At 37.0% G+C, this 24,310-nt stretch overlaps 1 protein-coding gene across 1 annotated transcript in view; it reads left to right on the forward strand.

The window, feature by feature from the left end:
* The first annotated feature begins 1,030 nt into the window (after positions 1-1,030).
* RFX6 (regulatory factor X6) overlaps positions 1,031-24,310 on the forward strand; it is a 58,145-nt gene continuing 34,865 nt past the window's right edge. Inside the window, exons 1-6 of the mRNA XM_045499381.1 lie at positions 1,031-1,458; positions 1,769-1,925; positions 4,700-4,823; positions 7,110-7,171; positions 17,705-17,782; positions 19,025-19,052. Coding sequence (XP_045355337.1) covers positions 1,236-1,458; positions 1,769-1,925; positions 4,700-4,823; positions 7,110-7,171; positions 17,705-17,782; positions 19,025-19,052 — 672 coding nt within the window. The 5' untranslated portion in view covers positions 1,031-1,235. The remainder of the gene's footprint in view (positions 1,459-1,768; positions 1,926-4,699; positions 4,824-7,109; positions 7,172-17,704; positions 17,783-19,024; positions 19,053-24,310) is intronic.

The following is a 24,310-nucleotide window of genomic DNA, read 5'->3' on the forward strand; positions in this document are numbered from 1 at the left end:
CTTAAGCAGGTTAATGCTCTTAGATCATATTATTCCTCTCTATAATTCACCCTTCAGCCATCCACCACCTCGAGTCCCATTTTGGTTTTTCTAAGTTAAATTTTGATGTAATGTAGTTTAATATTAAATTCGGGTTAAGGGGTGATTTCTCTTTCTAATGCTCCACAAGAAGATGACAGGTTGTTGGCTGTGGCGAGGCAGTGTGAACCAAAACAGCTTCCTTGCTTTTTCTGGGGAGCACTAGGCATAGAGTAAGCACAGCACACATTTGTCGAAAGAAGAGAAATGGAAAGAATGGAAGATTATGTGGCAGTCAGGCAACACACACCCCAAGTCTCCACTGACTTCTTAAAGAGAGTACAAGTTACCTTTTCTTCCACCCCACATGACTCTCTTGCCATTTTAGATTGGAAATGAAATGTGGCGGCTTCATTTTTCATCACAGCAACGTCCACTGCACTACCCGTAGATACAATAGGTGAGGAATTGTCAGGGATGCTTTTAAGTCACAAAATGTTGCAGGGAACAATTGAATCGTTTCCTCCATGCTGAGGGTTAGATCCTCGAAAGAGGCGAGGCTTGGGATCAGAACCCTCGAGGGTGCACCCTGGAGCAGGGAAGTCTGGACACGTGTGTGATGCGATGGCGTCCGTCCCCGTCACTGGGAAGAGAGCCTTCCCCAACCCCTGAGATTAATCCGAGAATCAATAAACCCGGCCCAGGTTGTGCAAAGACTCAGTGGTGCTCTGGCCTCGCAGATTCAAGGCTGCGGGGCCAGTGCGTCCTTGAAGTCTGACGAGCGAGTTAGGGATGGAGACAGTTGCAGTAGCTCTTCCCTCGGGAAGAGAGTGGGGTTTTCTCAGATCTTTCCGGGAGCTCCGGGTGTGAATGTGAAAAGTGCCCTCGGGCCCAGCGCCAGACGTGAGCCAGGGCGGAGAGAAGGGGGGAGATGTGGGGAATGGGACTCGGGGGAGAGAGGCGCAGGTGAGGAAGGGAGTCCGAGCTGAGCGTCTGCCGGAACCGCGGACAGGTGGAGAAAGGCAGTCCCGCCTCGGTCCGCGCAGTCCCTGCGCAAGGCCTTCCTTCGCCGCGACGCCGCGGGGCTCGGGAGCCTGCCGTCTCCGCCCCCGCCCCCGCGGCCGCAGGTCCCCAGCCCCGCCCCGCCCCGCCCTGGGCTCTGGGCTCCGCGGGCCGCGGGCCGTGCGGCTGGTGCCCAGGTCTCCCGCGGCCAGAGGATGGCCAAGGTCCCGGAGCTGGACGACACCTTCCTGCAGGCGCAGGCGCAGCCTTCGCCCCAAGTTTCCCCCGAGGCCCGGGAGGAGTGCTGTGGGCCGCTCCTGGGCAAGGGCTTGCTCATTTACCCCGAGGAAAGGGTGTACCTGGCGGCGGCGGCCGGCGGCGCGCTGGGCAGCGCGGAGAGAGGGGAAGACCCGGAGCCGCCGGCGGGAGTTAAATCGGGTGAGTGCTCTGCCCCCTCGGGGGATGTGGCTGGGAAGGGGATGAATTCTAAGAAGGGCACCCCACAGGAAAAGTAAACACACCGCAGACATAACGTACTTGGGGAATGCTCCGTCCTGATCTTTGTATTTTCCCCAGGAAAACGTCGGTCACCTAGAAATGAACTCTAAGGGATTTGGCTTAGTTCTCCTCTCAACCCCCTGCCCACCCCCTTGGGCTACCCAGTTTGGCACCAGTTTGGTACTTTTAGAGGCTCCTTCGCTGATCTTGCATTCTGATTGTCTTTACCGCCCTTTCAACTTGCAATCAGAAATGCGTTTAAGCAATGGTAACGTTTCCTCGGAAGAAGAGGATGCAGACAGTCACGACAGCAAAACCAAAGCAGCCGATCTACACCTCTCTCAGAAGAAAACCGTCACGCAGATGATGAAGGATAAAAAGAAGCAGACTCAGCTCACCCTGCAGTGGTAAGTCTCCCACGGGGGATACTTTTCAGCACCCCTTGAGTTTTGAAAGTCAGTATCTTCAGAATCTGCTTTCCCCAATTTGCCTCTGCCTCAAACTTTGGGGGCAAGTTTAAGATACCAAAAGAAAATGAATCTTTTTTTTTTTTTTTAAATGAATTTGGTTTGGAGACATAGTCTAGTCTAGTGTTGATGAAAAATGATCTGCAATACAAAAACCCATCACTTTATTCACTATTGACCTAAACTATAATTTCATCAAATGTCAGCAATAATGAATGCTTTTTATGACTTATTTGCTTAACATGCAATCAATTCGGTCCTTATATACTTGTTATTTGATCGTCTTTTTGTTTATAAAACATGATTCTTCAAACCACCTTAAAAGGAGGAAGGATCTTAAATATTGCCTTTATCCATATGAGGGCAAATTAACAATTGTATACTGGTCATTAGGTGAAATGCATTTGAACTAGAAGATATTGAAAATTCAGTTAAAATATCTCTATTAAATAAATGTTCAACTATTTTTATAGCACCTGTCATATATGATTTATTGTGGTGAAATATCATGAATTGGATTTTATGGAAACTCTTTTAAAACCAAGAGTTTATCAGTAGGCTTTCTACATATGAAGAGCATTTTGTAATATTGATCAAAAAGGAAGAGGGATCTAAAGTAAAAACTCTAAGCTTCCCCACATAGTGTGAATAGGAGTATATATTTCCTTCCAAGTTACAAGTAACAAGCAAATAACTTAAAAGGTTTATTTACTGATTAGTTGTATAATCTGTATGTATGTAAAGTATGAACTAAACCTTAGAAAAATATAATAGAAAAAAATAATGTCTAAAAATCTAGCAAAAAAAAAAAAAAAAAAAAAACCCTAACTTTTTTTCAGCTATTTAAACCCTGAATTACAGTTTGCATATACTAAATTTTTGTGATTATATACTTACACCTTTTCAAATATTTGAAATCTAAACCAAATATTCTTCTAAAGTTGTGGCTTAACTATTGAAGTTGATGTCACACTGACTGGTTAAAAATACACTGGGGCAGTAAATATTTGAGTTAATTATCTGGAATATTTTAGATACAGCTATTTTATTAGTATAATTGGGGCAGTATTGCTTAAAGATATATTGTGGAGAACTGCTGAATTATCACTTTCAGTTTTTCCCTCAAATGAGTGAATGGGAACAAACTTGTTTTTTTGTTTTATAAATATGAGTGATTGCATTATAATTAAAGAAAAACAGGTTATACCCCAAATCAGCCATATTCATGGCTGGGATTATCCAGTATTTTGAAGATAAAGACAATGCCTGCAACAACATTAAATAGCCACATGAACAGTTGACATTTTATGCATGCCATTAAAATATAATTTTTAAATAGTTGAATGTTTTCTTAGTGATTTTCATTTTTTGAAATTTAAAATGCTATACTTTTGTTTGAACTTTCCACCCCTTTCCTATAAAAGAGTGTTACATAGAGTTTTCTAGAAACTGAGTGACTTATTTGTACTTCGAGAATTTTCCCTCATGGTTATATAGATTATTGGGGATATTAAAAATTGGAGCTGAAAATGAAAATGAAAAATCTAAGTAACTCCAGTTTTCAACTGTCAGCTAGGTTTAGTTTTGTGGATGCAAATCTGACTGGGTTTTGTTTTGTTCTTCTTCAAAGAAGTATGAACATCTGATGCTTTAAAGTCTGATGAACATCTCCTTTAGCTTTTATCTCATGCATTCAGGGAATATGCTAAATCAGAGATGTGACTCGTTTCACTCAGTTTTAATCTGAATGCATGCTCAATATTGCATTGTTCCTATATAGTAATAATTACAATTTTACTATACAGAAAATGGGTGTACATAAATTTTAGTCAATATCACCTACTGAATTGTTAGGAAAATTGGGAATACAATCTACAAGTTCTGATTTCTTGATTGCTGTTTAGATATTTATAACACTTGAGTATACATTATTACATTTATATAAATTGTGTTTAATTGCAATGTAGACATTCAAATTAAATAGAATTGTGTCTAAATTTTCAAAATTTATACAATTGCATTTGTAACAGAGTTGAATTTGTATGTCATATTTGGAGACATCTATAGAGAAGTACATTATGTTTCAAGTGCATGGTATGTTTCAGGCAATTGTGGTACTTGATCACAGCAAAAGGCATAGGGTGGAAGTAGATCAGTACCATTTCAGACTTCAGTGAAGTGAGTTTACTCTTAGGTGTTTTGCAGATAAATGCATCATCATGCTTCCCTAACCATTTAGGGCTCAGGACTAGTTTGGGAATGAAAGTAAGAGATTGTAGGCATTTGCCAGCCTGAAACCTGGCAGCCCATTAGTGTTGAGAATAGTCTTTTAAAAAGCCATCTCCTTCAGTTTTACCATTCATACATATTTGCATCTCACAGAGCAAACCATAATGAATAGTGAGGATTTCCATAGAAATAAGACCTATTCTTTGAGATACAGACCAGAAAGGAGTGGTTTTACATTGACCAGGGTATTTTAACTCCACTAGCAGGTATTCATTGGGGTTCTTGTTCTTCTAACATTAATTCTTGTGATCTGACTTTTAATAATATCCGGAATAAAGAAGGTCTACTCATGTCTGCTCATGAACTCATTTGTATAGTGTCTGTATTCAAAACAGTCATTAAATCAGTGTGAAAGGGAAAAGGAAAGGAGAAATAAAGAAAAGGTTTGACCTAATTTTCTGCCTTTTTTTTTTTTTTTTTTTTAGGCTTGAAGAGAATTACATTGTGTGTGAGGGAGTTTGCTTACCACGGTGCATCCTTTATGCGCACTATTTAGATTTCTGCAGGAAAGAGAAATTGGAGCCAGCCTGTGCAGCCACCTTTGGAAAGGTAAATGACACATATTGGCCATACTACTTTACTGCTAAAGTCATGTCTGGAAGACAGTATAGAAACAAATGCATCTAAGTAAATTTTTTTACAGAATTTTAAGAAATTTGTTTCACAAGCATTTTATCTTGATTTTACCTACTATAGGTTTTACCTGGAACTACTATATGTTTTGAATATTAGAACCTTAGCTATCAGATGATTTAATGTGATATTAAAGGAAGCTCCATTTGGGGCGCCTGGGTGGCTCAGTCGGTTGAGCGTCCGACTTTGGCTCAGGTCATGATCTCGCGGTTCGTGAGTTCGAGCCCCGCGTCGGGCTCTGTGCTGACAGCTCAGAGCCTGGAGCCTGCTTCAGATTCGGTGTCCCCCTTTCTCTACACCCCACCCCTGCTTGTGCTCTGTCTCTCTCTGTCTTTCAAAAATGAGTAAACATTTTAAAAAATTAAAAAATAATAATAAAGGAATTTGAGCAGTGACATTTCCCTTCAAAGAGGGATGCATTAAAGAGTATGGTATAGCCTGTATTGAGAAGTAAAATTAAGTGGTGGTGACAAGTATCTTGTTAATGCAACTGGTGATTGTGTTTATTATTTAACTAGTTCAAGTATATGAGTTTTTAATAATTTTTACTTTATTTCATGAAATAGTTCCCTTGATTCTCCATTTCACTCTGAGTATGTTTATACCCCAAACTCTAAAATGTTGTGACAGAATTGGTGAGGCATCGCTTATTTAAAAACATTCCTTTTTACCCAACGGTATGGTTAGGATGGGAATCTGTAGAATTGGCATTATCATATTTATGTATGTTGATGTTATTTTGAAAATCAAGACAGGATATCAATCTCTTGGGAAAGGTTTCTCCTTCAAGATTCTTTTCATGCTCTGCTAAGAACTTAGGATATTCTAGAAAAACTATAGGAAGCTTAGGGCTCAAACATTGCATCTCATATAAACTGAAATCTAAATTCTAACCTGTAGAGGGACTCATTGTCCAGAAAATAATGAATACTATAGTCGAGCTTCTCAGTTTTTGAAAATCAAATTATTTATAAATTTTTTTGAAACCTCTCTGCTTATGGGAGTTAGTGTGATATGGTACATGGTAATCTCATTATTCAGGTTCTGGCCTAGACAGTGACAAATTTGTTGTGAAGCCTTCTGAAAAGCACTTAATTTTTTCAAAACTCAGTTCACTTATTCCCTGAAATGAGCAAGTTGCATAAGACAACTGCTAACGTCCATTTTTGCACTCTTTTGTTCCACCTTATGGCAGTAATCTTAACTGCTTGGGGAGTGATGACATATCTTGAGAATCTGATTAAAACTACAGAATTTGTCCCCCAAGAAACTGACATATACAAAAAGTTTGCCATGGAGCCCCTTAGGAAATCATACAATTCCTGTTATATGTAGAACAGATTTTGTTCTTTAATTGGATGCTAATTTTTAGCAAATTTTAGAGAAAGGGACATAGAAAAGAAACAATTTAAAACACTGCTGTGGAGATCTGGAAGGAAGGAGAAAGTTTCCTGTGTTTTTTCAGAGTTGGAGATTGATACTTAATTTTGATAAATATCTGGATAAAATTATTATAAAGACACTCAAGTCTTTCCTCTAGGTACATAAGGTAGTAAGCAACATGAAGCAAAAGCAGATACTGGTATGTTTCGCTTTGGAAATTGAGACAAGGCAGTAAAACAATCTTATTAAAATACTATGTGGCAATGAGAAAGAATGAAATATGGCCCTTTGTAACAACATGGATGGAACTGGAGAGTGTTATGCTAAGTGAAATAAGCCATACAGAGAAAGACAGATACCATATGGTTTTACTCTTATGTGGATCCTGAGAAACTTAACAGAAACCCATGGGGGAGGGGAAGGAAAAAAAAAAAAAAAAAGAGGTTAGAGTGGGAGGGAGCCAAAGCATAAGAGACTCTTAAAAACTGAGAACAAACTGAGGGTTGATGGGGGGTGGGAGGGAGGGGAAAGTGGTTGATGGGCATTGAGGAGGGCACCTGTTGGGATGAGCACTGGGTGTTGTATGGAAACCAATTTGACAATACATTTCATATTAAAAAAAAAAAAAAAACTACCTCCCTGCCTCTGCTGGTGTATTATTGCTTATCAATTGCTTGTCAGTGTATGTAGAATATTACTTCTTCCAGACTAAATTTTACCCAAAGTTCAACATTTACTTTCTTGAATTAACTGGCCACAAGTTGCTTGCAACAGAACCACACGTATCCTAAAAACTAAAGTAATTGATTTTCTTTTTAGACAATTCGCCAGAAATTCCCCCTCTTAACGACTCGGCGACTTGGAACAAGAGGCCATTCAAAGTAAGATATGTTAATGAGCATAGATATCAGATCTGTACATATGATACCCCGTATAGGAGGATTGACACGTGTAAAATGAGTATTGTTTTTATCAGTGAATGGAATCACGTGTTCTCTTCTTGATGAAGCAGATTTTTTACCAACTGTAAGAACTAAAAAGAAAAAAAGTAGATTTTGGAATAATGTTTAAAAAGCAAAATTTATACTGAAAAATCATAATATCTTATTTCTTCTGATAAAAAAAATCATTTTTACAATCTTAAATCCACTACTGAAGGCACTGGTGTCCTGAAAGGGTAGTATATATGGCTAAATAAGTGGCCAGATGGAACCACAGCACTCCCAAAGAGCAAGGCCAAAGTCAGGAGTTGAAGATGGTTCAGGTTCTTCCTTTGGTTTTCTTTCCCAGATAATAATTTCAATATCCTCTTCTTTTCCCTTCAAGACAAATGACCTCCACAAATGACTTCTTTGGTCATCTCTTAATGTAAACATAAAGTTAGTTCTCTTGATAATTTTAGCTTTTCTTTTCTCTTGTGGCAATGTCTGTAGAGTTACATGTTACACATTCTTACTCGTCCATTATTTCCTCTGTCCACTGTGTTTTCAGTTTTTCCTTTCCTTCTGCCTGCAAACAGATTCAGATCTCTTTTATATTGGATAAAAACAGACGCATCTCAGACCTGCTGTACTCTTCACAATTGCTCTATTATTTTCCTTCTCATTGCTATTCCTCGAAAGAGTAGCTGTGCTCACTTATCTTACCATTGTTCACATGGTAACAGTCCATTTCTTTACGTAGACAAAAACCCTATGGCTCAATTTTACTGTTACTCATCCTCCTTGGCACCTGTCTAGCATGTGAACCTGCTGACAGTGCCCTCTTAAAATAAATCAATATGTAAAACTTCTCCTATGGTTTCTCTGTCACAGAACTGCCAGGCCCCCTTCCCTCTTCTCCCATTCATTTTCTAGCTCATCCAATGTCTTCTTCCATCCCAACATCTAGTTCAGCATTGCCAATGAAATATAATGCAGCCACATATTTAATTCAAAAATTTCTAGTAGCCACATTAAAAAAGTAAAAAGGGACAGGTGTTATTTAATTTTAATATGTTTTATTTAGTCCAATGTATCATTTCACCTTGTAATCAAAATTAAAATTATTGAGATATTTTTCATTCTTTTTCCCTACTAAGTGTTTGTGTGTTTTATTCCTACAGCACATCTCAATAGTGATTAGTCATATTTCAAGTGGTCACTACCTACATGTGGCTAGGAGCAACCTTATTGGCTAGCTCAGCTTTAGTCACTTGCCAAAACATAAATCTTACTTTATGAATTCTCTTGAATCGGTCTCTCTCCATTCTCACTTTCATAATCTGGCTTTCACTGTGTCTTTCCAGTCCTTTCAATACAGTTTTTGCAAATTGGCCTTCTAAAAGTTTTAATTTAGTTGTATCTCTGTCATGCTCAAATTTTTCTCACTTTGACATTCAGGGTCCATTATGATTTAGTCCCAAACCATTTTCCTACCTTATTATCTACTTACCTCTCAGCATGGAGCCTATGGTCCCAGCAAATTAGTGCCCAGCACCCTTTGTTTCACCCCCAAATGTCATTCTTTCATCTATGCTGTCTTCTTCCCTGGAAAATGCCTTTTCCCTGCAGGTATTTTGAAAGCTTATCCATTGAAAAGAAAAGAATGTTTCATAAACTTCCTCTTGTTTTGAAATTTTTCTTCTTTCTTGATTTCTTGTAGGCTCTTTCTTCATAGCCTCACCGCAGTTCATTGGTTCATTCTTAGTATGTAATTACCTTATCTCTTCCCCTCAAAAGATAATATTTTGAGGATAGAGACTTTGTCTCATTCATTTTTATATCCTTTCTGTTGTTGGCTACATAATTGATTACCAATTAATATTTCTTTAATTGACTCCTATTGGTGTTAACAGTATGTGGTGTGAGAAGGAGGAATGAAATGCCAGATTGAAAAAGAGTGAATTGGCTCTTCCCTTCTAACTTGTTTATCAAACTTGAATCACGTTAAGTGGCTGATTTCTACTGAATTTGATTCCTACTGAATTGTGTGGGTAGAAGAAAGATGAGATAATGTTGGAAGTAGATAAATAGTAGAAAAAGAGGCAAAGCAATGCAGAGAAATCCCCTTCGCAGGATCTACAAGAAGGCAGGCAGGCAGGCTGCTGGGAAAGTCAATTAATCCTAAAAGGAGCCTTTAGGATTAGGGATGAATCATTAACCCTGTCCATTGTGACTCTGTGAGGCTCAAGTGTTTAGGTTTATGGACCAACATGTGGTAATTTCAGGAAATTTGTTTGATATCTAAAAGCAGATGTGCCCAAGAGCAAATTATTAAAATTTGAATTTTTTTTCCTTCTTTCCCAGTATGACATTTGCTTTTTATAACTTGCTTGTTATATTTTTTCATATTTTGATATCCTGGGGAAAAAATTTTCCATACATAAACAAGTATGTTGAAAGATAGGGCAAGATGGAGAGTTTGTGAACCTTGCAGTTGGCAATGGTTTGATGTAATTATTCTTTTGTTGTTGTTATGTATGTATTTATTTATTTATTTATTTATTTATTTATTGGTGGGGGGAGAGAGAGAGAGAGAGCAGGTGAGGGGCAGAGAGAGAGGGAGAGAGAACCCCAATCAGGCTCCTTGCTGTCAGCACAGAACACTATGCGGGGCTCGAACCCACGAACCATGAGATTGTGGCCTGAGCCGAAATCGAGTTGGAGGCTTAACCAACTGATCCACCTAGGCGCCCTTTAATTTTTGTCCCAAGCATTTCTTTATCTTGGTATATTATCTTCACATTCATCATTTTTAATGGCTATTTAATATTTTAAAAATGTACATCTTTATGAAAAATATTTTATGTCTATAGAAATATGAACAATCTGTGAAACAAAGATAAATGAAGAAAGTTAGCGCATTTTGGAGAAAGAGAAATTTATAATTTCTCCAAATTTTACTATTAATTTTGCAAAACTTGTTGGGGTAGTGTTTATTCTAGTGCCTTAAACATACTATCACTAAATGTTTATTGATTTGAAAGATTTAAACTAAGTATTAATTTATTTTAAGTTCTGTGGATCATTTATTAAAATATATTGACATTATATAACTGTTTAGTGATGGTTATCTAAAAACATAAGCTCTCAATTGTTGCCAAATTCTCATAGAATAGCTAGAGTATATCCAGTCATTTCATTTGAGTCTTTCAGACAGAATTGATTTTGATCCTGATTAACTCAAAAAGTTCTTATGTATTCTGGACACAAGATAGCACCACTATTTCTAAAACCGTCCCTGGCAGCCTTTAGGGTTCATGGAACAATGTTACTTTTCAAATTTTACTCCATGTAGGAAATCCAAAAGTTTGGGAAACACTGATCTTTGTGACAAAGAGGTGATTGGTAGGATCTAAAAAAGAAGAGTGAATTTTGTGTCTATTTTCAAGGTTTTTCTCCCTAAGTTCTGTCATAACTGGTATTAAAATGATCAGTTCTCACAACTCACCTTTATGCAGGCTTACTTTCAAGGACCTCACGAGCATGAAAGATGAAAACGTGTAACTAAATAAAATGAGGCAAAATTTATTCAGCCAAAAGGAAGAGATAAAATATTTAAAACAGATATGTTAAAAGCAAAACAAAACAAAAATCCAAATGGACAGACTACCTAGGTAGATATCACAGATCACCAGATATCATGCACTGTCAAACTTAGAAACAATTAAAAATTGAAACATTTGTTTCCAGGGGCAGGTCTGACGTTCTACATAAGAAGCCAGTAGTGCCAAGAGTTCTGGAAAAAAGTCTTTAAAGGTTAACTCTTGGGGTCACAAAGCCTCACCCTAGAACACCTAACCTGAGTGTGCCCTGGGGACAAAGCCAATCAGTTTACAGGGGCATTAGCAGCTCAGCTTTCTGTCCCTTCCTTCACTGTCACCCTCCCCTCCCTGCCAAGAAGCCCCAGTGACAGATTCTGTACATTCTCAACACCCAGATAAAACTGTGTTGTCTATTGAGTTTTTTTTTTTTAATTTTTCTTCTTTTGATTTACTACCAATGCCAAAATATACACCTGTTTTTTGTTTTTTTTTCTGGGAAGTATTTTTAAATTTGGATTTTGAAAAAGTAAAAATGAAACAAAATCATATAGGCACAAAAGAGTAATGCAAAGCAATTTTTGTCTATTTTATGTTATAAATGTGTTATATCCATAATCAATCCATTCATATTTATATCAATGTACAGAGCATGGTGCTAAAGAGGTTTTAAGATGCAAATAGCAGGATAGGATATACACTATCAAAAAACTTTCACTATTAAGCTTCATTTATTTAATAAGCATTTTATTGAGTGTGCTGGTACTTCCTAGGCCCTAGGGATACAGTGATTAAGAAAAAGAGCCTGTATCCCACCATTGCTCATGATTGCTGATAGTTGAGACCACCAAGTAGATTTCATGTACGCAGTAGACTGTTTGATTTGAAGTTACATTTTAATTTCGTGTAGACTTTGATCGGTCAAATCTTGCTTTTCAGACATGATGGACAAAAGCTATTATCTTATTTATTAGTAGTGATTTAGTGGGTTAATAAAACTGATATGGCAGCTGCTCTTATCACAGTAAGTTATTGCAAGTCCCTGAACAGCTTAATCCCATCATTTCCTTATCGGTCATCATTCGTGTAGTGTAAACTAACATCAGGGCTACCAGCTCAGTAGGAACATATGTTTCAGGAATTCTATATAATGATTGAAATAGGAAAGAAGAACTATAGGTGCAGGTAGAAATTTATCAGCAGGTGAAGAAAAGTATTAGATGCAATGTAAATATTATAGCAGCAAGAGTAGCAATAATTTCATTTGTCCTATTAAAAATATTTTCTATTTTATAACATGTTCACTTTAAAATGTGGACATAAAAATTAATAAATCTTCCTTATTCCTAAAATGTAAACGATTTGATATAAGACTAAGGAACAGTTGACACTAATGAATGAACACAATTTGCTGGATAATCACAAAACTACTTGTATTATGCTAACATTTTCTCAGAGAAATTAGCTAGTCATACCCAAGATTTTAAAGCAGTTTTCACATATCATTTTTAAGCAAAATGGGTAAAAATCATATAGAGAGAAAGAACTGTGCAATGTTTGGAAATCTATTCAGAGTAACCTACAGAATAGGCATTGGGTAGTGGTATATAAATAAAAATAACTAATTAAAACTAGTTATCCCACACTTAGGTAGACAGTGCTTTTTATTCAGCATGCACCAACACAGGTCTTTGTAATACTGGAGTATTTCTGGCAAATATTTTGCAGCAAACTTATTTTATGGGAATATATTAACAGTGAAATAATGCTATAAAATGTAAGGATTGAGATGAAAAATCCATGTATATTTTACATGAAATTACTCTTCCTAGTTTTATGAGGTTTACCTTTAGGAGGACAGAGCTACTCATTTATTATCTCTTCTCTGTTCTCAAAGTCATGAAATCATCACTCAAATGATAACATGTATCTGGAAGATTAAGGAGTAAAGATTTATTTTATTAGTTCCAGAAGAAACTAGATAGGAGATGTGCTAAAGCATTACAATGATCATTGGAAAATATTAAGATTTCTATTCCTAGCAATCGTCTTTCTACTTAAATATGCTAATTTCATGCCCTTTGTATATATTGTTTAGCTATACAACTTTTATTCAACCCCAATATTTTACTGGTAACCTGGGAATAAACAGTGCTACAAAGAAGTTATTGAAACTATTGGCTTTAAGAGAATTTGTGTTTTATCAGCGTCTAAATTTCTAGCAGGATACATTGATTCATCCAATAAATGAAGATTTTTCTATACAGTAATTTCTAAGGAGGGAATCAATGAAGGAAAAGATACAATTCTCTTCCTCTAAATCTAAAGTTTAGTAGGAGAGGTAAGCCACGTATACACTCACCAATGGCATGAGATATAAACTACATGGGATAAATGACCAAGAGAGGAGTTCAAAGGGCATAGAGGCCTTAGATTCCTGAGAAACCAGGCAAGTTTCATGCATTACAATTATACTCCCTGAGCTATGAGTAAGAAATGAGGACATGAAGGAATAAGGGCATTCCCCATGAAGAACTCAACAAAGAGCACCAAGGTGAGAAAACACGTTATTTATGAGAACAAGTAATTGTGACAGTGATAGATAAGTTCAGACTGTGTTTGTGGTAGGGTTAAAGGAGTTAGTATATTTCCTTATATCACGTTAGACAAGAAATCCTTTGATCTCTACCAAATTTAAAATTGTGCTGATATATTTAAGTATATGATACTATACGCATGCCCTTAATTGAAAAAATCCTGTTTCTAAAGTGTTCTTTATGACATATTATTATTTCTACCTTTTTCCATGTTATTTATTTATTCAACAAACGTTTACTGATTTCCTATTACAGGGAGCTTACATTCTAGAAGTCCTTGTTTACATATGGATCATCAAATAAGAAAAATCCAGGTCAATGGTATAGGTCTTAATGATTCTTTTTAGTTACCAATGCTTGCTTAATATGATTTGTGCTGAGCTAGAAGAGGAAGTGTTTATACTGAGTGCAAACATATTCAAAATATTTTCACTTAAGAATTTCTAAGCACATGGGGCGCCTGGGTGGCGCAGTCGGTTAAGCGTCCGACTTCAGCCAGGTCACGATCTCGCGGTCCGTGAGTTCGAGCCCCGCGTCGGGCTCTGGGCTGATTGCTCAGAGCCTGGAGCCTGTTTCCGATTCTGTGTCTCCCTCTCTCTCTGCCCCACCCCCATTCATGCTCTATCTCTCTCTGTCCCAAAAATAAATAAACGTTGAAAAAAAAAAATTAAAAAAAAAAAGAATTTCTAAGCACAAATAAAATTGAAATACAAAATTATAAAAAAGATTTTGCTTCTCAAGTACAGAGGCAACATGACCCATTGAAACAAAGAGTGCTCAGTGCATGTTTGGGTTGATAGCAGCATTTACATTTAGCCTACTAATAAAATACATTATTTTAAAAGGATTTTCTTTTGCTGGGGGTGGGGTGGGGCCGTAAGATGTAAACTCTTGACTCTAAATGTAGTTGGAAATATTATACACTTCCATTTTTAAAGATGCTTCTGCCTATTATTGGAAAGAAGAGGGCAAAATAATACAGTCATTTTAGAAAATAAGGAACAAATGAATTGTGTAATCAGAATACCCTTTCCTTACAAGTCATAAGTAAGAAAAAATTACAAATTCATATTAGTCAGGATTCTTGAGTGCTAAAGGATGGTGCAGTTTTTACAGAACCTGATCATCAGGTGATTTTTAAAAATGAAAGTAAAATGTGCCTCAGTATTGGTCAGTGTGGTCACTGTTCCATGACTCTCAAGTGGTCGGGCTCAGGAAGCCATGAACAAGGGTATAATTTCCTGCCCCGATTTCCCATGTCTGTTTTTTCACCGTATTGACATCTAGCATAGTTGTCAGGACACAGTATGTCTTCCAATATTTGTTGAACTCCTGGTCATCCCTTTGACTTGTCCAGTGACTTTTGTCTACCACCGGGCAATGTAATTTCTTCTCAAATCTGCATGACAAACCACTTTACCATGGTATAATATTATCTACATATTGAAAAAAGATTATAGATGAGAAACAAAAGATCAACGTTCTAATAAAGGAAAATTATCAACTTTTAAAGCAATGTTTAACATATATTGCTTCAGCAAGTGGATAAAATATAGTTATTTAAACTATAGCCTCTAGAGAATAAATAGAAGACTTTGCAAGAGAAAATGAAATTACAATATATTTACATTGTAATAGATCTGCTTGTTCTCAAACATCTTTTGCTATATTTCTTCTAATAGAAAGAAATTCCCTTTGATATCTTAGTTCTATATCTTGATTAAAAATATTAATATTTATTTCAGACTCTTAGGTTCATTAACTTTTTATAATAATTATTAATTATAATACACTTGCCAAATATCCTCTAAATCTGCTCATTGTTTTCATGGTTTTTAGGTCTTTTCCTTATCTATTTCTGTTAATATAAATGCTTTTGGTAAGATCTTTACGACTTAAATAAGCTTCCTTCTTTTAGTTTCTCACTGGAGACTTAGTCATTTCTGTATTTTGGGGTTTCCATCACTTTTGGATTTCCTCCATTTCCCCCTCTGTTTCATTATACCTTATGAGTTTTTTATTCTTCTTCTACCATAGGATTATTTTCTGTATTGTAAAACTTGAGCAGTTATAAACCTCCTCTGTTTGGGGCACCTGGGAGGCTCAGTCCACTAGGCTTCCAGCTTCGGCTCAGGTCATGATCTCACAGTTCATGAGTTCGAGACCCGCATCAGGCTCTGCGCTGACAGTGTGGAGCCTGCTTCAGATCCTCTGTCTCCCTCTCTCTGTCTCTCCCCTTAGCCCCCACCGCCTCAAAAAAACAAAACAAACAAACAAAAAACCCCCACCTCTTCTGTTTCAGGTTAACAGGCTACTTATTGCCCTTGTATTGAAAACTTATTCCCAGTGTGCAGCAATCATAAAATATCACCATTCACCTTGATCACCCCCCCTTACTGTTTCTCAAATATAATAGCTCTTTCTGAAAACATTTATATAATATGTGTAATTTTTTGTTTTCATATTTAAAAACTCTTTTCTCTCTATCTCAAATAGCCCAGGGTCATCAGAGGTGACTTCTTTGCCCTTAGAACTTAACGGGAGAGAACCCATCTCTGGGCCTCAGAGTTTAGGGGGCTCTATTCTGGCCCTCCTCCAGCTTTCCTCTTCCCCAGGAGACAAGGGGTCCATAGCCTGAATAAATGTGTCCATCGAGAGACCACATCCTCCTTCCAGCCCACATTTCAGGTCCCCAGAACCCCAGAACCCCAAATTCTTTGTCCAAAGAGCCCAGACTTGCCTTCTCCCTCTTATGTGGGGCTCTTTCCCCCCATCCATCCTGAGAAGGGTGCTATGTTCCACCAGTATACATAGACTTGAGCCACCAGAAGGTAGCTCTTTGGCGGTGGTGGTTGGAAGGTTGGATTGATCTTGGACATGGAAGCCGTGTGTTCACAAGAGTCTCCTCACAGTGAAGAAAAGAGCAGGGGCTGTGAAGACAAGGGCTAAGGGTGGCTCTTCTCCCACCGCCATGTTCACACATGGAAGAATTGTAGCTTCAAACCCACCTACCAGATCAGTATGGAGGAAAACTGTCAAGCTAGGAGGACAGGGTTATTTTATGTAGTAGTTTTTTAGCTTGATTTAGATTTGAATATTTAAGTATATGGTATGTGGGCTTTCATTTGTACTCTTGTTCTGGGCATTGGGAATGTTTAGGGGTGGACTTGTTCTGCCAAGTCTTTTTTTTTTTTATTTTTTTTTTTTATTGCTAAGATCAGAAAAGGAGTCTTGAAACTTAGATCTGCACTGTCTTGTCCACTTTAAACTCAGATGATGATGCTAAGTTATGAAATTCTAAATACGGTTACAGCGGAGTCCCCTGGCAACCCTTTTATTCACTTTTATTTCATTCCTTGCTTGATTTTAGATGAATGCAAATTGAAACAATAGATAACCAAGTAAATGGTGCTGCTGCATGTGCTGGGCTGGGAAGGAAAGGGAAGGCAGAAGTTAGGCTTCAGCCAGCCTTACTGAATTCCCACTATTTGATTAGCTTTTGTGTAATATTATAGTGTTTGTGCCTGGGTGTGTAATAAGTCAGGAGTCTGCAGCTTAAGAGAATGAGCTACAACTTGAGAACTGATGAAATGCTATACTTGTGAGTGGCTCAGGATCCATAGACACATTTATAATAAAGTATATGTGACGCTGTTACATTCCATGTTTCATATTTCCATTGATTCATGGTACAGTTTTTTTCCCTCATTGTTGCACAAAAGTTTGAAGTGAAAATGACAGTGAATTGGGCTTCTCATTCCTCATGAGGAAAATAACGTTTGAAAGATCACATGCTTCATATATATTCCTATACACGACATTAATATCTTCCTCCATACAATGTCATACTTTTTTACTCCATCCAATAGATATACTATAAAGGAAACCTATCATTTTCTTTTCCAATTGGCTAAATTCAAATTGAACCGGTAATTAGCAGAATGACACTTGATATACTTGGAGCCAGTGCTGACATTTACAAATTTAAGTGGTTACATTTAAATGTCTACATTTATGAATTTTTTTGGTTTTGAAGCCTATATTTTAGAGGTTAGAAGGGGATTGGCTGTTCTCCTTTTTTAATCCTAGAGCCAGAAATATGACCATAAGTAGGACTAATGACCATCAAAGCGATTTAGCACATTAAGATGCTACTTGAAAAAAAAATCAGGAAAGGAAGGTGATCAGAGGGTTGCAGTTCTTAGCTGTTCTTTCCCTCAGCTGTACTTTGATCTCCTTCTCCCCTTCCAAAAACTCCTTCATTAACACAGAGCTGGTTCCTGTCCTTGCTCTAGGTATCATTATTATGGGATTGGCATCAAAGAGAGCAGTGCATATTACCACTCCGTTTATTCTGGAAAGGGCCTGACAAGGTAGAGTTCTACTTTCTTCAAGACAAATTCTTTGCATTTCCTAAAATATGCATAATAGCAATTGAATAAAAGACTTTCTCATTTTGCTTATTGAAATGTTTTCTTTTAAGCATCAGACCTTAATTTCAACTTTGTATGGACGTTTACAATGATATGGTCTAGATTATTGGGTAATTTATGTAATTTTTGATCACTAATGAGAAATTAATAGTGAACAAGGTATACCAGAGAGATGAAAAGGAAAAATCAAGGAAGCAGAATTGTTTTTAAATTAGTATTTACTCACAAGGCTGAGTCTGTTTTCAGGCTGGAATCAATAAAATAAGGGCAGAAAATGTATGTTTTTCCCCAAGAAATAACCTGTTTTAAAAATCTCTGTCTTTGGGGCACCTGGCTGACTCAGTTGGTAGAGCATGAGACTCTTAGTCTCGGGGTCATGAGTTTGAGCCCCATGTTGGTTATAAAGCCTCTAAAAATAATATAAAATAACATAAAAATCTCTGTGCTTCATCAGTACCTTACAAAGATGAAAAGTTTATGATAACTCATCACTAATAATACATGCTTTGAATACCAGCTTACCTTAAGTGAGATAAAGTTACTGCCCTGTTTGAGTCTCTGTGAAAGGGAATACACAAATAATCATAACACATTTCTCTAACCTGCCATTAACCATCAGGAGGAGGTCGTTATTGGGGTGATATCCAATAAAACCAGTGATAACATACAATTACTAGTTTTCATATACTGGAGCTCTTAGTAATTAAATCTGCATCTGAGATTGCCTTATAGTATGATTTACCAAGAACTCCTCTTAGCTCTCAAAAGAATAAATTTTTTTGAAAAGTAAAGTGACATGTGTAAAAAAATAATTTTATTCACCTGAGTCATACTAAGATGAACTCAGACATGGTGAAGAATATAATGGCAGCTTATTGGCTACAACTAACTGCAACATGAAAATACAGGCTAGAATACAAATGAATATTTAATATCAAATGTTCTTTGCAGATCTTATCAGATTTCCTTAAATATGCTTCATTTACTTTTCCTTAATAGATTTATTTTTTTAAGTAAGTTGATAAGAAGGCTTGGGTCTCTTTGAAAATCAAGCAGATTTCTCCAGGTTTCTTTTGCTAATCATGATCCAAAGTTACCACTATTGTGGGTCCTCTGCATTTCCTTGATTGCTATAACTGTATATTGATATGTTAACTAATGGAAAGTATACTGATTTTTAAGGTTTTCTGGAAGCAAGCTGAAGAATGAGGTAAGAAATACTTTCATTTCTATTTTATCTGCTATAATATGTACTACAAACTAAATAATACATGCTAACCGTCCTCATTGGCAAATACAGAAATAAATGTTAATTTATTAGGAGCCCATTAAATGATTGAGAACTTCAGAGAGAGCTGTTAGATTTGGGGCTACTGATTATTCTTTACATGGACCTACTGAACAATTTCCAATTAACGTAGGAAGGGTAATTTTTCAGTTATTCTCACCTAATATCAGATACTTAAGAGATTGAAAAAAAAAAAAAAAAAAAAAAGACCATTACAGATCTAAGACATTTCCAGTTGAATATAAACAAAAAGTCTAAAGCTGAGGATATGGAAGGAATTGGTATTCGGAATATACCCATTTAGACAAAACCTTTAAGAGTTATCAAGAAACCCAAATGTTATGCTGTGGTTTGTTTTAACCACTTTGTGTGAGTGTATGTGTATGTATAGTCAGTTTGCTGACCTCTTCTGCAGTGTGGAGACAGGAACTAGGGAGAAAGGGTACATCTCTCTAACATACACACACTCACACACTTTCTCCCTAGACACCTCTTCCACTCCCCATCCCCAACCAAAGAACAGATCAGCAAACTGACTTTATCTAAATGAGTTAGACTACCATTAGGGACTGCATGGCTAATTAGGCACACGATAAGGCCTTCATTATCCTCAAGTTATCTAATCATTAAAAAGAGGTGCCACAGAACTAAGGGCACATGACAATGTGTTGTGTGGTAAATCTGGACCTGAGGTTGTAACTCCATTAGTTTGGTGAAATGATGCAAGCATATTATCTTAAGAAATAATAGAAAGCCCCCAACCCTTTGAAATGACCAATTTCTTCCCACCAGTGCTTTTAATACAGTTAATGGCTAATTACATAATAAAATCCTCTAGATTGCTCTTTTTATCAATGAAATAATAGCTCTTCATTAGATAAACAATTGTGAAAGTGCAAAAATATTGACTTAGAAATACACTTCAGTTGACTGAAGTTTATGTCAATAGGGAATTTAAGTAATTTCTCTCAGGTGTTCTTTCTACCACTTTGATGAGGTTGGTGGTACTTAGTGAGCCATCAGCTATTAAGGCATGTGTATGGCAAGGCTCATTTTACAGAATAAAAGAAAAAATGTTTCTCCAGTGTACTGTTTTGTCCTTAGAAGAGTGCACTACAAATTCGGGTGTAGATCTTGTTAACAAATTTAAACTAAAATATTTTTGTTAGGCTGTCATATAGCTGACATTTCCAAAGACTGCAACAACCATAAAGCATCATTATTATGATGATTATAGAAATTAGCACAAGGGCTTTCCAAAGGCTCGGAACTACTCTAAACGCTTAAAAAATAATGGAATTTTGTTTAACGAAGCTGAAATTTTATTTATTTATTTTTTATTTAAAAACATCTTTTTTTAGTTTATTTACTTATTTTGAGAGAGAGAGAGAGAGAGCACAGAAGGGGAGGGGCAGAGAGAAGGAGAGACAGAATCCCAAGCAGGCTCCATGCTGTTAGCACAGAGCCTGATGCGGGGCTTGAACTCACGAACCTTGAGATCATGACCTGAGCTGAGATCAAGAGTCGGACACTTAACCAACTGAGCCACCCAGGCACCCCTCAAAGCTGAAATTTTAAAAAATCATTTGGGGGGCGCCTGGGTGGCGCAGTCGGTTAAGCGTCCGACTTCAGCCAGGTCACGATCTCGCGGTCCGTGAGTTCGAGCCCCGCGTCAGGCTCTGGGCTGATGTCTCAGAGCCTGGAGCCTGTTTCCGATTCTGTGTCTCCCTCTCTCTCTGCCCCTCCCCCGTTCATGCTCTGTCTCTCTCTGTCCCAAAAATAAATAAACGTTGAAAAAAAAAATTTTTTTTTTAAATCATTTGGTACCTGAGTGATCAACCATCATAGTTTGCTCAGGACGTGAGACTTTCAGTGTCAACTTGCATATATTACAGTTCATTTGAACACTACTAACTGTGAGGTAGGGAAAATCAGTGTTAGCATTACTAACTTACAGCTAAGGAAACTGAGGCTGAGAGATGTGTTTGCTTTTTTCAAATTCTGAATTAAGTTCTACTTTTTAAAACTCATGCTAAAGACATTAATCGATAGATGGAGTTACAGATACTAAGGAACAAAATAGTGAATGGATAGAATTTCTCTTTTACAGTGTAGCAGGAGAACATATCTTTTAAAGTAATTATATGCAATTATAAGGGGTGTCATGGGTATCAACCTAGTTTAAGTGGTCAGGGACATTTTCCATAGGAAGTGACATTCAAGGAAAGAACTGAGAATAAGTGGGAATTTGGAGTGGAGTCAGGAAAAAGAGTAACAGTGATGGAATCGATGTAACGTTATAGGTTAGGGTTTCTCAAACTTGGTATTACTCATGTTTTGGGCTATATAATTCTATGTTGTGAGGGATGTCCTGTGCACTGCAAGATGTTTAGCAACATCATGGTATCTCTGGCTTCTACTCACCAGATTCCACACCCTCCTCTTGTGACAAGCAGAAATGTCTCTGATGTTACCAAATGTCAACCACTGACATATGGGAAGGCAAACAAGGCGCATCATGTTATAGATTTGGGGATAAGTCTGGATGAAAGAATGTCTGGACGAGGATGATAGCTCTAGAGATGGAGAGAAGTGCCTGATTTTAGCTGGGAAACATTGGTAGTGGATTGTAAGATGGTTCTATTTTTAATTTTTTGAGGAACCTCCATATTGTTTTCTGCAGTGGCTGCACCAGTATGCATTCCTACCAACAGTGCAAGAGGGTTTTTTTTTTTTTTCTCTATAGCCTCACCAATCTGGTTGTATCTTGAGCTTTTGATTTTTGCCATTCTGACAGGTGTGAGGTGATATCTCACTGTAGTTTTGAGTTGCAGTTCCCTGAAGATGAGAAATGTTCAGAATCTTTTCATGTGTCTGTTGGTGTCTGTTCATGTCTTCTGCCCATTTTTTCATTGGATTGTTTGTTTTTTGGGTATTGAGTTGTATCAGTTGTTTATAAATTTTGGATTCTAACCCTTTATCAGATACGTTATTTGCAAATATCTTCTCCCATTCAGTAAGCTCCTTTTTAGTTTTTTTTAATGTTTATTTTTGAGAGAGAGAGAGAGAGAGAGAGAGAGAAAACATGAGTGGGGGAAGGGGCAGAGAGAGAGAAGGAGACACAGAATCCGAAGCAGGCTCCAGGCTCGGAGCTGTCAGCACAGAGCCCGACGCGGGGCTCGAACTCACAAACAGTGAGATCATGACCTGAGCCGAAGTCGGATGCTCAACCGACTGAGCCACCCAGGCGCCCCGCTTTTTAGTTTTGTTGTTTCCTTTGCTGTGCAGAAGCTTTTTATTTAAATGAAAATTTTAATTTTTTTTTTTCAACGTTTTTATTCATTTTTGGGACAGAGAGAGACAGAGCATGAACGGGGAGGGGCAGAGAGAGAGGGAGACACAGAATCGGAAACAGGCTCCAGGCTCTGAGCCATCAGCCCAGAGCCTGATGCAGGGCTCGAACTCACTGACCGCGAGATCGTGACCTGGCTGAAGTCGGACGCCTAACCGACTGCGCCACCCAGGCGCCCCTAAATGAAAATTTTAAATGAAAAGACATACCACATGAGTGGCTAGGTATGTTAGATATTATAAATGGGCCAATTCTTCCTAATTAATTTAGACATTTAATACTCTAATAAAGATTTGAGTGGGTAATTGATTTTTGGAAATGATTAAAATGACTATACATTTAATGTAGAAGGATATACAGAAAGTAATAGTTAAGAGAAATGTAAATAAGAATAGTGAAAAGGGACTTGTTTGGCAGATATCAAAATATTGTGACACTATGATATAAGCTCAACTGTAGGTAGAATAAATCCATAACAGAGATTAGATACCTGAAAAAAAGACCCTAGTATAAATAAGGATTTAATGTATGATCAAAGAGACATTACAACCAATGAAGGAAAAAATTTTTTTTCAGTGAATTGTCTTAATTGTTTTTTGGAGGAGGATGTAGTGTCAAATAAATAAATAAAATTCTTCATAGCATGATGTTAGAAAAATTGACCATTTTGGAAAAAAATTATGCCTCATGAATTTCATATAAATTATTAAATATAAAAACAGTACTTAGAAGGGAACATTTTTATCTACTTCATTTCTGGATAAGGAATGATTTTCCCTTTTTTTGGTGCAAAAAAAGGTGACTTTATTAAAGCACGGAGACAGAACCTGTGGGCAGAAAGAGCTGCTGGGAATGATTTTCTAAGATGAAAACAATTTAAGAAGTCAAAGGAAAAATATAAAGTGGAGAAATTGAAAACTATTTTTGTATCAAGAGCATGATATATAAAATTTGAAGTCAAAAGAAAGACTGGAGAAAATATTTTCAGCAAATATGACAGTGGGATAAAATTTCTATTAAGTGAAGAAATCCTATCAATTTATAGAAAACTATGAAGATGACAATAAACAGTAAAAGACATGAATAGAAAATACACATAAGGAAGAAAAGGGCAATAAATGCATGAAAAATGGACTGTCCAATAAATAAAAAAATAAATAAAATTTTGAATTCTGTAATTATCAAATATTTAGAAATTAATATGATGATGTTGGTGAAGTTCTGGTGAGATAAGCTGTTTCGTATCCCTCTGGTGAATACTGACCAAACTCCCTGGATAAAAAATTGTAAGATCTGTATCAAGTCTTCAAAGTGTTCATGCTTTTTCTCCCGCAGTTTCACTTTTGCATGAATCTCATATACAGAAATAACAGAAAATGCTTACAAAATATTATGCAAAAATTGTAATCGACAACTATGAAAAACTGTGTAACCTAAATTACTACCAATAAAGAAATGGTGACATCATTTTTTAAAAAAATATTTTTATTTATTTTGAGACAGAGAGAGGCAGACCACAAGCAGGGGAGGGGCAGAGAGAGAGGGAGGCACAGAATCCGAAGCAGGCTCCAGGCTCTGAGAGCCTGATGCGGGGCTCGAACTCACAGACTGTGAGATCATGACCTGAGCTGAAGTCGGATGCTCAACCAACTGAGCCACCCAGGTGCCCCATGGTGACATCATTTATAGGACTTTTATGTGACTAAATATTATGCCATTTATTAAAAATCTCTTTTAATGACATGGAAAAATGTTAATTAGGAAGAAAAGAGGACACGAAAGCAAATATATGTATATGTGGCTTCAAATGTAAATAAAACTGGATATT

Source organism: Leopardus geoffroyi, chromosome B2 (assembly GCF_018350155.1).
Source record: "Leopardus geoffroyi isolate Oge1 chromosome B2, O.geoffroyi_Oge1_pat1.0, whole genome shotgun sequence".
In the NCBI taxonomy this organism is placed as follows: Eukaryota; Metazoa; Chordata; class Mammalia; order Carnivora; family Felidae; genus Leopardus; species Leopardus geoffroyi.